The 11,732-nt window shown below is 39.4% G+C and overlaps 1 protein-coding gene across 1 annotated transcript in view; it reads left to right on the top strand.

Annotated features, from left to right (window-relative positions):
- The first annotated feature begins 3,119 nt into the window (after positions 1-3,119).
- Positions 3,120-11,732, top strand: part of jmy (junction mediating and regulatory protein, p53 cofactor) — a 50,881-nt gene continuing 42,268 nt past the window's right edge. Inside the window, 1 exon segment of the mRNA XM_037979607.1 lies at positions 3,120-4,408. Within this exon segment, the coding sequence (XP_037835535.1) occupies positions 3,590-4,408 (819 nt within the window). The 5' untranslated portion in view covers positions 3,120-3,589.

Raw genomic sequence — 11,732 nt, forward strand, 5'->3', positions numbered from 1 at the left:
CCACTAAACTGCTGAACAACAGATAATTAACTCTAGTATGACACAGCCACTTTATCCACCTGCCATAATGCACATGTACACTTTAATTCATTTCTTTCTTTTTTTTTTAATGTTTACTTATTCATTTGTATTTGTTTTATTTGCACCAGTACACCAAAACAATTTCCTAGCCTGTAACTTGTTTACTGGCAATGGCAATAAAGTGATTCTGATTTGCTCTTCGACTCAGGTTACTGCCTCGCCTTGACAATCACTGCTCGACTGGAACTTACCTGTTTTCACGACTGGATTACTTACCTTGCCGGACCGCTGGACTTCTTACCTTCCGGATCATCCTTGGAACCTTTGTCCTCTCCTCGACGCCACAAACGCCTCCTAAAACCTGTAAGAAAAAGAAGAAAACCTTATTCACAAATTCGTTTGTCTCAACGCTAGACCAAAACCTGTACCCGAGACTCACCCTACTCCTTGCCTTCCAGACTGTTCCTGAATACCATCACTGTATATACCTGCAAATTGTAAATAAATCACTTGCCTTAATCCTCGTCTCCGTGTCTGGTTTCGGCTTCGCTCCATGGACAAATTACCTGGTTTATGTCATTTTACTATTCTTGCTAATTGGCCTCAAAGCACCATGGCTAAGGTGGAGTATGTATACCTTTAATGGCTGGTGATGCAGATACTATATGTACCAAGTATCGTATTGTTTTCATCTAATGATCAGAGTTATGCCCAACTACTTACTTTCATATTAAAACATTACATTCATAGTTTGTGGAACAGTCGGTACTAGATGTAGGATGCTTCAGTTCTGCTTTGTGTTTGGGTCCACCCCTCTGTGGACCATCAGGGTGGATGCTGAAATATGAGGATAACTTTAAGTTTGAAGTTCTGCATCTCTTGATTTGGTATTTCATGTACTTCAAAATCTGTAAGAAAAACTCTATTAGCATCAGATTCTCATCTCAGCTTTAAAATAAAAATTGCAGTGAATCTGAGGTGTCCCATGCAAACCCAAAGGGAGCTTTTGTATTTTACCATCTGCTTCATCCCTGATATTTTATTCTTCACCTCCAGATGCTCCCATGCAGAACCTCAGCCTTGTTCCTAATAATACTGCGATAGTAGCAACTTGTGCATTCCAAATGAGTAAAGGGATGGGGGCTTCTATCACTTCTGATTAAGTTCCCACTACTCTGAACTGCACAGCACCAGTAAGAAGCAGTAAAGTTTCACGAATGCAGAAGACATCCCATTATTAGTGTTTTCTGTGAAAGGTTGGAGTACAGCAACAGCATGATCACAGGTTATCTCAACAAGTGTTTTCCCACCCTGGTCTCACACTACCCAACATGTTGCAGATGTTCCCTGCTTTAACATTCCTATTCCAGATGATTACATAAGTGCTCAAGCAGGGAAACATCTAAAACATGCAGGGCAGCGTGGAATGAGGAGCATGGTTGAAAAACACTAATATAATGAAAAGACTTAATATGTGCCAAATAAGCTAAAAACATGCATTTATTTTTTACTGCAAATTCTATAAATACATTTTAATACAATACAACACATACATTTTGTGTTTACTCTGTCATTTAACTTGACTGAATTTTTAAATCTGAATTTTCCAATTTTAGCTTTCTTTTCTATGTACCGTCTTTACGCATCTGGGAGAAGTTTGTCGTGATATAGTCCCCTTTGTTTTGAGCTGCTTTTCAGCGTAAAGCAGGAGAACACAGCGGTAACACCAGAATACTGTTTGTTTTGGTCTGTGGCCTTCAAAGATGGCGCTGACCGACTGCGCGAGAAGTAAGCACCCCACAACGTCACTGCCAGGTGTTGGCCGTTCTAAAGCTCTCTTGTAGCCACACAGTTACGTTTACTAGAAAGAAACAAACGCACCCCAGAGGAGTCTCTCCCCGCCCAGAGGAAAACTGCCATTCTATTGGCTGGAAAGGTTGCTAGGCGATAGTGCTCAGATCCGCGAGAGAGCAGAAAAAATCCGCAAGCGAGTAGAGAGGTTTGCAAGCGCAGATCCGATCCGTGAGAGAAAGAGAAGTTTTGCGTGCAAGGAGGAAATCTGAGCGTGAACACAAAGATTTGAGAGAGAAAAGAGAATATTTAAAAGAGAGCAGAAGTTTTGAGAGAAAGAAAAGAATATTTGAAAGAGAGCAGAAGTTTTAAGTGCAAGCATTAAAAGTTTTGAAAGCAAGAGATGAAATCTTGCTTGCAAATCATTTGATTTGCAAGCAGGATTTCATCTTATGGCAAAATTCTCCTTCCATAGAAGTTTATATATGGCTGAGTTTTGTATGTTTTATTGTTATTGTTTGTTTTCACCATAAACCTTGTCATTGTCTCATCTATGAGTTATCAGTTTTTACACCTGTGGGGAAAATATTTTGGTTATTATGTGTGCTTTTGTTCACACCATGCTTGTCTTTTATTTTATTTAAATTTTTTGTTGTTGTTGTTGTTGTTGCTGTATCTGTCTTTGTTTTAAGCCTTTTGTTTTGTTCATTTTTAGTTCAGATTTTGAATACCAACAATATTTCTGGGTTATTATCAGGGCCTTTCTAAGAGTTTTGTCTATGGATCTTGTAATTTTTCTGCATTTTTTGTGAAAATGCAGAGACAAGGCTAATCACTGCTGACATTTGTTAAAGAAGCAGTAACTGAGTTGTTATAATTAAAACCAGCCGAACACTGGCTAAAAGCCAAAAGAAGCAAAAAGCTAGCTAAAAGTAGCACAAGAGGACAAAAATAGAGGAAGTTTGCTGAAGCAGAGAACAGTGTTTTTGAAGGAAGTTGGTGATGTTCATTTGAAATGAAGTTAAACATTTTGAAAAGTATAAAAGTTACCAGAACAACAATAAGTTATAGAATCAATGAGTGGAACCTTTTTATAGATAAAATAGCACAAAATAAGAAGAAGTAAAAGAGAAAAAAAACAATAACCCTATAAAAATATAATATTTTAGTCGACTAGATTTGTAAATAAAAAGGGCGTTTTATACTTAGAAATTATTTAAAAGGTTTAAAGCATTGTATTTCCGACTTTTATTATGGAACGTGAACGTCACATTCGTTAAACCCCGCCCCGGATTTGGCCAACACACACGCACCGTGTGCTTGTAAACAGTGGCTCGCACGTGACATCCAGATCTGAGCTGGCTACTGCATTGTCTGAACGGACAAAGAGGCGCACTGTGGGCGCGAGCGTTGACCAGGTGAGCGGCCAGGTGTTATGGCAACCGACGTTGTCTGAAGCAACATGAAGCCGACTTTGCTCTCTGTTCGTCGGAGCTCGGCGTCGGGACGGATTCGGCGGTCTGAAGTGGGGGTTTAAGTCCCGGATCCGACTACTTGGAGGGTTAACGACCTTCGATGCGTTTTGGGTCGCTCGCGGGCAGCTGGGCTTACAGCCTTTGTTTACACTCTAAATTTAGCTAATGGATCTTTGTTTGGTGTTTTTAGCTAATGTTAGCTGTAGTTAGCTAGCATTAGCATTTAACCTTGTCGCTAGAAGAGAGGTTTTTTATCCCTAACATCCAAGTTTTTTTTATTTTTTTTCAACTGGTTGGATGAGATGTCATTCGCCATAATGGAGGATAACTTGGAGTCTGGATGGTTGTCAGTCCGGCCCAAAGTGTTCGACGAAAAGGAAAGGCATAAATTTGTTTTCATCGTGGCCTGGAACGACATTGTGGGAAAGTTCGCCGTAACCTGCCACAATAGAACCGTTCAGAGACGGAGCACTTTTCTCGACTTGGACTGTAACCCCGCCGCTGAAAAACAACCAAAAAGTCCGAGCAGAGCGAAGACGGATGGAACCTGCCAGGCGGGTAAAGCCGGACCGCACTGCGTCCCCGAAAGGACTAACACAAGGAGCTCCGGTGCCGAAGACCAAACACCTGCTCTGGAGTGTCACACGCTGGGGTCCTGGGACGTGGTGACACCCAAGGGGGGGAGAATGGATGTGAAGGTCCTGGAGTCCGTGGATGTCCCGTTGTCTCCCGAAGACCTAGTAGACGGCGAGCCCGGCGGCCGGGAGGACTTCAGCTGGGCCGGACTGTTCTCCTTCCAGGACCTGAGAGCCGTCCACCAGCAACTGTGCGCTGTCAACTCGGACCTGGAGCCGTGCTTGCCGTCGTTCCCGGAGGAGCAGTCCGGTGTGTGGACGGTCCTGTTCGGAGGGCCCGGCATGTCGCAGCGGGAGACGGACGCTGCGTGCTACCAGCTGCAGGTGTACCTTGGTCATGCCCTGGACACCTGCGGCTGGAGGATCCTCTCCCAGGTGCTGTTCTCCGAGAGCGAAGACACGGAGGAGTACTACGAGAGTCTGGGTGAGCTGAGACAGAAAGGCTACGAGGACGCTCTGGAGGCGGCCAAGAAGCGCATGCAGGAGGTAAAAATCTTTAATAAAAATAATTTTAAAAAGCTTAACTTTTGGAGTCAGCTGATTAAAGATGGCCGTCATAGCTTCTTCTTCTTTTTATATAGCATCTTTTAGGACAAGAATCTCAGTCCTTTACCATAAAACACAATACATTACAGTAAAATAATGCATAGACACAAACAAAAGTAAAATAGACAAAAACAAATCAGCAATTTGTCATTTGAAACTTAATGACAATTAGCATTTCTTGAAGTTTTGCACCTGCTGCCTTTCATTCCTGAGTTTTAGATCTTATGATGAGAAATGAGGGCGTTTTAGTCATTTGGGTTAAACCTGGAAAATAACGTTTTGCACGATTTTATGCAATCACATAATTTTGCAAGATGTGTTAGCCATCAGAGTACGTGTAAAGGATGAATCTCAGCTACTACATCAAACTTCAGCTGATTGTGACGCTTCAGAGCTGCTGTGTCAGCCATAAACTCTTCACAACATCGTCATCATCGAGTACGCTGACGGCACGACCATTCTGGGCCTCATAAAGGGTGGGGATGAGTCTGTGAATAAGGACTTCATCAAAAACATGACTGTCTATGGAGATAAACAGACAAACCGTGTGAAATGATAGTAGACTTCAGAAAATATGCCTCACCTCTCCCAGGTCACACCCGTCTCAGACACAAACAATCAGCAGACAGCATCAGACACAGTAAAGGGGATGATACTCAGATATTGCACCATCTGTTTGTCCCCAATACATGTTGGTGATCACACCAGCTGCTACTACTACAACACCAACTTTTAGGTCAGAGTTATAGCCTTTTTGGTGTGTTTTAACATTAGTGGACTGTGGCAGCCTTCTAGAAACTGGTTAACTCTAAAGGGTAATCAGAAGAGGGTGTACATCCAATGATTAGTTTCTGAAAGTTTCATTAAACTTTGTTAAGGGAAGAAATGTGTCAATGGGCTTGGACCCTGATTATAACTGCTCGCAGTTCTACTTATTATTGCTTTCTCTCGACTCTAAGCTCTTCACAAGAACTCCTATGTACCCAGACCAAGTGTATGTGTGCAAATGGCAAATGAAAACTTCGACTTGACTTTATAGCAGTAAATTTGACTGAGTTAGAGCCATTTTTGTGTTGGTTCAGGCTGATTAAGCCATCTTGAATTGGGTTGACTCCAAATGTTAATGAGCTGTAGATGTACATGTAATCTAATCACTTTCTGAGACTTTCACTGAAATCTGTCCAGTGGTTCATGGGATATTTTGCTAACGATACAGATAAAGGAACACACACATCCGCGAAATAAAGCCTCAGACATTACACTACCTCTGTGATTAGGACGTCATTAATTACTATATATACTGGTTTATTTGATCACACGTGTTTCTGTTTCCCAGGTCAGTAAGATGTATTAATGTAAGCCCTTGTCTTTACCTATATTTGTTGTGTGTGACATGATTACAGCTTTTCATTTTAAAGTGATGTACAGTTAATTCATTGGTCAGCTGGACACTTAAAATGAATTTGCATTAACTACGATAATTAGAGTTCAGGTAAAATATCAAGCCAAGAAACAAAGAAGAAGGCAGAAAGGTCCAAATTTTAATTTGTTTTAGTTTTATTACATTTTATGAGTTTGTCCTGGGTTTTTTTTGTGTGAATTAGCATTAAACTAAAATCCCTTCTCAGTTTTTATCACAACTTAGATAAAACCTCAGTTCCTAAAGAGAAATGGGCCAAACTTCCAAAAATTCTGACTGGTTCTTCACACCCCATGGATGTACAGCATACATCTGTCTGTCATTGGCCAGAAACACTTTCCTAATTTTTCCTTATCTGTGACTTGCTGTTCAACAAAACCAGACAAGCAGCTCGTCAGCAGCAAACCTGCCACGTTGAAAGATAATAGTTACACTTTAATGGCTTACTTGTTTTTCTCTTGCATGATGTAAGACACTTTAAGAGACAAGTGAAACTAGAACATCAAGTCTTTAAATTGACATTAGGATGACACCAACATTTACTGTCACAATCTGTTGATCCATGCATTTTTTTCCTCAAACATTTTGTCTTTAAAAATGTCACATAAAGTTCCCCAAACCCAAGTTAACACATTTAGAAAGATTAAAAACAACAGCTAAGCTTGTATTTTTGTTGAAGAACTCAAACCATTTCCAGACCAGTTTCAAATTTTTTTCAAGTTGAATATTTAAATGGCACATGCATGCAATTTCAGCCTATTTTCCCACTGGGTTATAAAGGTCTATAAAACCTGATGCCAAACAGCTGTTTCTTTGAGGATGACAGCTGAGCATTCATAAAGTTAAACTTCACTAAAATGGCATCGCGTTCCCCTTTTAGTAACCCTAGAATTGAGCAGATTTAGTTAAATGTTGTGTAAAGACAAAAAATACTGTACTGTTAGTGTAACTGACATATTTTTATAGAAATATTAACTGACATAAAAAACCAACATCAAAAAATAACTCATTCCAAAAAGTAAAAGTTTAAAAAACCAGAGCAGCAGAGAATTTAAATAAACTTTAGCATAATATCCAGTCTGGGTGTAGCTTTGATCCTTATGTTTAAGACAAAGAGGCTGACTTGTTTATATATGCATGACCCTCGTTTTATTTGATTAAAGGTTTTAAATAAATGTGTAAAATAATTCAGCCGACCGTGCTGTGACCACTCAGGCTCCGTGTGTTGTTGTGTGTTGGTCTGATGAGGCAGCTCACTCACTGTGAATGTTTGTTTACAAAGTTCTCATTTGGTAGATGTGGGGACACATTCACATGATTTGTGCAGGCCAAATTTCTCAATGAACTGCAATTAAAATATTATTAAAATTATTAATCAAATAAGGATTTCTTTTTGTTTTCTTATCTTTAACATCTTTAAAGAGTTGTTAAAAACTAAAGATTTTGAAACAATAATTTAAAAAGTGATTCAATAGTCTATTTAGAAAGTCAAACATGGACTACAAATATTACTTGGTTTATATAATAACTTTTTTCGAAACAGTTGTGTCTTTTCACTCATGGGGGAAATCATCTGGTGGAACTTTAGTGAAATGTTGAAATGTCATGTGACTGTATTGATGTTCAAGAATTAATTTTTTTAAATGCATTTTGCTTAAAGCTCCTCATCCTTAATGTGCAAACTCTGGTTCCAACATGTAGCATGGCAGCTTTTATAAACTGGGTCTTGATGGCTTCAATTCCCAAAAATGAGGGAAAGCAGGGCGATTTGATTATACTGTAATATATATCTATGGTCTCAGGTCAGTCAAATGTGCTCCCCTCCCCCCAGGCCTAAATACAGGCAGTGATTTGCCACAGTCATACAGCTGTTGGATCCTCTCCTGGACCAGGAGATCCAGTAGATCGACACTGGGTTTAGTTGATGTCTACTCACTGGTTCCAACATCAGTCCACAGTGACATCTTACACACCACCTCAGGGGTAGGCTACCCTGGTCCTGGAGAGCCACTACCCTGCATGTTTTACTTGTTGTCCTGCTCCAGCACACCTGATTTAGTGGTTAAATTACCTCTTCATGTTCTGCAAAAGCCTGTTAATGACACACTGATTCAAATTAGGTGTGTTGGAGCAGAGAAACGAGTAAAACATGCAGGATAGTGGCTCTCCAGGACCAGGGTTGCCTACCCCTGCACCACCTGTTAGGTGGTTGTGCAATACAACCGCCTGGTCTGATGCAAACCCACAATGTGACTCCTATCAATCTCCACCAAGTCCTGGTGGTGTTGTCTGGTGTGTGTATGAGGGCTTGCTTGTTTGTTGTCTGCTGACCTTCACTCTCTGTTTTAACACTGTCACATCAGAGAGAAAGGTTGTGTAATTATGTCTTCCGCATCTTCTGGGGGACTTCTGGAGACTTAAAAACTAAACTTAGCTTATGTTAGCTTATGTTTAAAATAGGTTTTTAAAACATGTCTCTAAATAAACTATTTGCTAGTGGCAATCAAAAGAAAGTTAAGTAAAAAAGGAAAGTTGCGGAAAAAAAAGGAAAGTTGAAGCATGTCTGACTTGAAAAACAGTTAAAGACCACAACAAAATTCTTTTACTTTATGTAGTCACATTGCTAATTTGTTTTTCAGTATCCAAGTTAGTTATCATCCACTGGTAAAGGCAAAGGAGGAGCAATTATGTGTTTGAATTTGTCTGTACCAATAACAAAATAGCTAATGAATCACTGAACAAATTTTTATGAAACCTTTGGAAAGTAATTATTAGGTTGACATATACATCTGATTAACTTTTTTTAGTCAAACGAATTGAAGATGGCCACCACAGCAAAGTGATCTCAGCCAACACCAAAAAACTTAAATTTGGTGTGATAGTAGCTGAGACTGATCGCTCAAGATCTGTGTTTAAAACTTTGCCTTTAACTGTTGGAATCAACTCTGCTTGTTAATGAAATACTTCATGACCCACTGGGTGGATTTATTGAAACTGACAAAGTAATCATTAGTTGTACATCTACAACTGATTAGCTTTTGAAGTCAACCCAATTCAATATGTCTGCTGCAGCTAATCAAACTTAGAAATGGCTTTGTCTTGGTGAATTTGACAGATATTGGGCTAAAAGTTGGTGTGGTAGTAGCTGCATTCACAACACATACTCCAGGCACTAACGGATTGTATAAGATTACTCAGGATCTCACAGTATCACATGAGTCCTTATCTCCAGTTGAAATCACAATCTCTGTAAGAAAGATGGCAATGGGCTCCAGATTCTCCAGAATTTATCTGACTTCTGATGGAGATCATGAGTCAGTTTTTCAACTGAGATAATAGCAGAGATTTGGGATATCCACATATCAACTGTAGGGGCCTGTGGTGCTGACCATCTCAGTAGTATACATTTCTTGGCAAGAAATAAGAGCAAATGTTTAGTATCCGCATTAAATAGTGTCTGGAGCATGATTAAAAAGACAGAAAGAGGGGGTTAGTGAGAACTGTTTACCAATGATCTCTTGTATCATCAGATGAACCGCTTTCCAGAGAAATTGAATACAATTGCAAGACCAAAATAAATGAATAAATGTGCCCTTATGTATTTTGCATTTATGACAAAGATCTGAAGCTTCAGGGAACATCCTCCGAAGGCAAACAGGTGTATAATAAGTTTGGTAGAAAAATTAAAAATTCTGCTCATGTATAGAAACCGAGGTGCAGTTGGGGGAAACCCCATTACAGATCTCCTCCCAATCTGCAGGATTGAACGTCAGCCCCAGGTCATGCTCCCACACTAGTCTCATAGTATCATAACCTGAGGAGTCAGAGCCAGGCAGTAAACTATATATCTTAGAGATAAGTCCTTTAGGAGATTTGGTCATGACAATTATATTTTCTAACTCTGACAATCTTGTACGTAAGGCTCCTGTTCTCCTGAGAGAGTTCACAAAATGACGGATCTGTAGGTATTTATAAAAATCTCTATTAGAAATATTGAAATCGGCCTTAATTTGTTCAAAGGATTTAACAGAGTCAGAATCCAGCATGTCCATAAAATTTGACAGTCCCTTAGATGACCATTCAGACAATCCGATGCCTCTAATCTCTGCCGGTAAATCTGGGTTCAAGGTTAGCGATGACCAAGAAGAGAGGGTGGGAGAGATATTAAGATATTTCTTCACATCTCGCCAGACCAGCAAGGTGTTATAAACAATGAAGTTACTTCTGAGATGAACTATTTGGTCTATGCCACATAAAGAAAAGAGAATTAAGTTTGCTGGGGAGACAAGATCGGGATTCCAAATCTAACCATAAAGAGTTCTCTCTATTCATAAACCAATTTGATATAATTTTAAGTTCTGCTGACCAATAATAAAGTTGCAGGGATGGTAACGACAAACCTCCAAGGTGTTTTGGCTTAGTTAATATAGAAAACTTGACTCTTGGGTGTTTGTTGCTGCAGACAAAGCGAGATAAATGAGAATTTAGTGATTTGAAATGTGCAGAAGATAAGTAGCAGGGAAGATTTTGATATAAATAGTTCAGCTGCGGAAGGATGTTCATTTTTATAGTGTTAATTCTCCCTAAGAAAGAGGTTGGCAGAGGAGCCCATGAAAGGAGTGGCAACAGACTTTCCTAAGTTGATTTTGTATCCTTACAAAGCAATGAACATAGCCATAGATTCCAGGATAGCTGGAATTGATTTCTCAGGATTGCATATATACAAAAGTACATCATCTGGGAATAAGGAGATTACATGGTTTCTACTGCCTATATTGATTCCAGATACATCCGGATTAGTCCTGATAATCTCTGCCAGAGGTTCAATAAACAATGTAAACAATAAGGGTGAAAGGGGGCACCCCTGCCTACAACCCCTATGAATCTTGAAGGGCTCAAACATCAAGCCATTTTTGTTAACTGAGGCTGTTGGGTCTGGATAAAAGCTTTTAACCAGATTGATGAAATCTGGGCCCAGACCAAATTTATGTAACACCTTCTTTTTGGAGAATACTGCTCCGACGTAAGCGCCAAGTATAAACGCCTCCACCGCGCGCTCAGGTCTGCGCGCTGTTCGGGGAGCCCTGCGGGACTAATGAGCCCTGAGGCCGAGCTGTCTTCAGCTATCTGAGCCGCAGTAATAAACATGGAACGAGCGGGTTTATCAAAAATGATTAGTTGATCTGAAATTCAGCGGGTGACTGTACAAGACCGAATATGGTAAGCGTGTTTTGTGCTTAGTGAAAATATTATCTTTGTTTAGCAGTAAAATTATGCTATTAAATTCAGTATTAAATATGCACAGTACAGTACAGCATCTGTCTATTTTTCAGAGTTCTCTGTTCTTATTCAATGGCCTGGAAGTGAGACGTGTGTTGGTGCTTTGTTTGCACTTTTTCATTTATGTTAATTTAATTTATTTGTAAATGTGACTTAAATTAGGATTCAAATTAGGTGCAAACAATTTGTATTTATTTAAATTGTATTTTTGGTTAAAAAAATATTTCAAAAGTTCCTTTTTGTAAAACTGTAGTTGTGTAAATATTTGGCACAAATATCTTACAATATCACATAATAAATAGCCATATTTCAACTTTCCTGTCAACTTCAATCATTTTTTTTTACTAAATCATGGTCGGCTAGCGATCGGGTGGCTTAGCCTCTTTTCTGGGGGAAACCCTGAAGTAGTATTTTCTGAACTCGATGGGTGTAGTCTATATTAAGCTCAGACTTAACAGCCATTAGGGCCATTAAATTTGACAATGTTCAATTCAATTCAATTCAAATTCAAAAATACTTTATTAATCCCAAAGGGAAATTAAATGTTGACGTAGCTCATTTAAA

This window comes from Kryptolebias marmoratus, linkage group LG14 (assembly GCF_001649575.2).
Source record: "Kryptolebias marmoratus isolate JLee-2015 linkage group LG14, ASM164957v2, whole genome shotgun sequence".
Classification (NCBI taxonomy): Eukaryota; Metazoa; Chordata; class Actinopteri; order Cyprinodontiformes; family Rivulidae; genus Kryptolebias; species Kryptolebias marmoratus.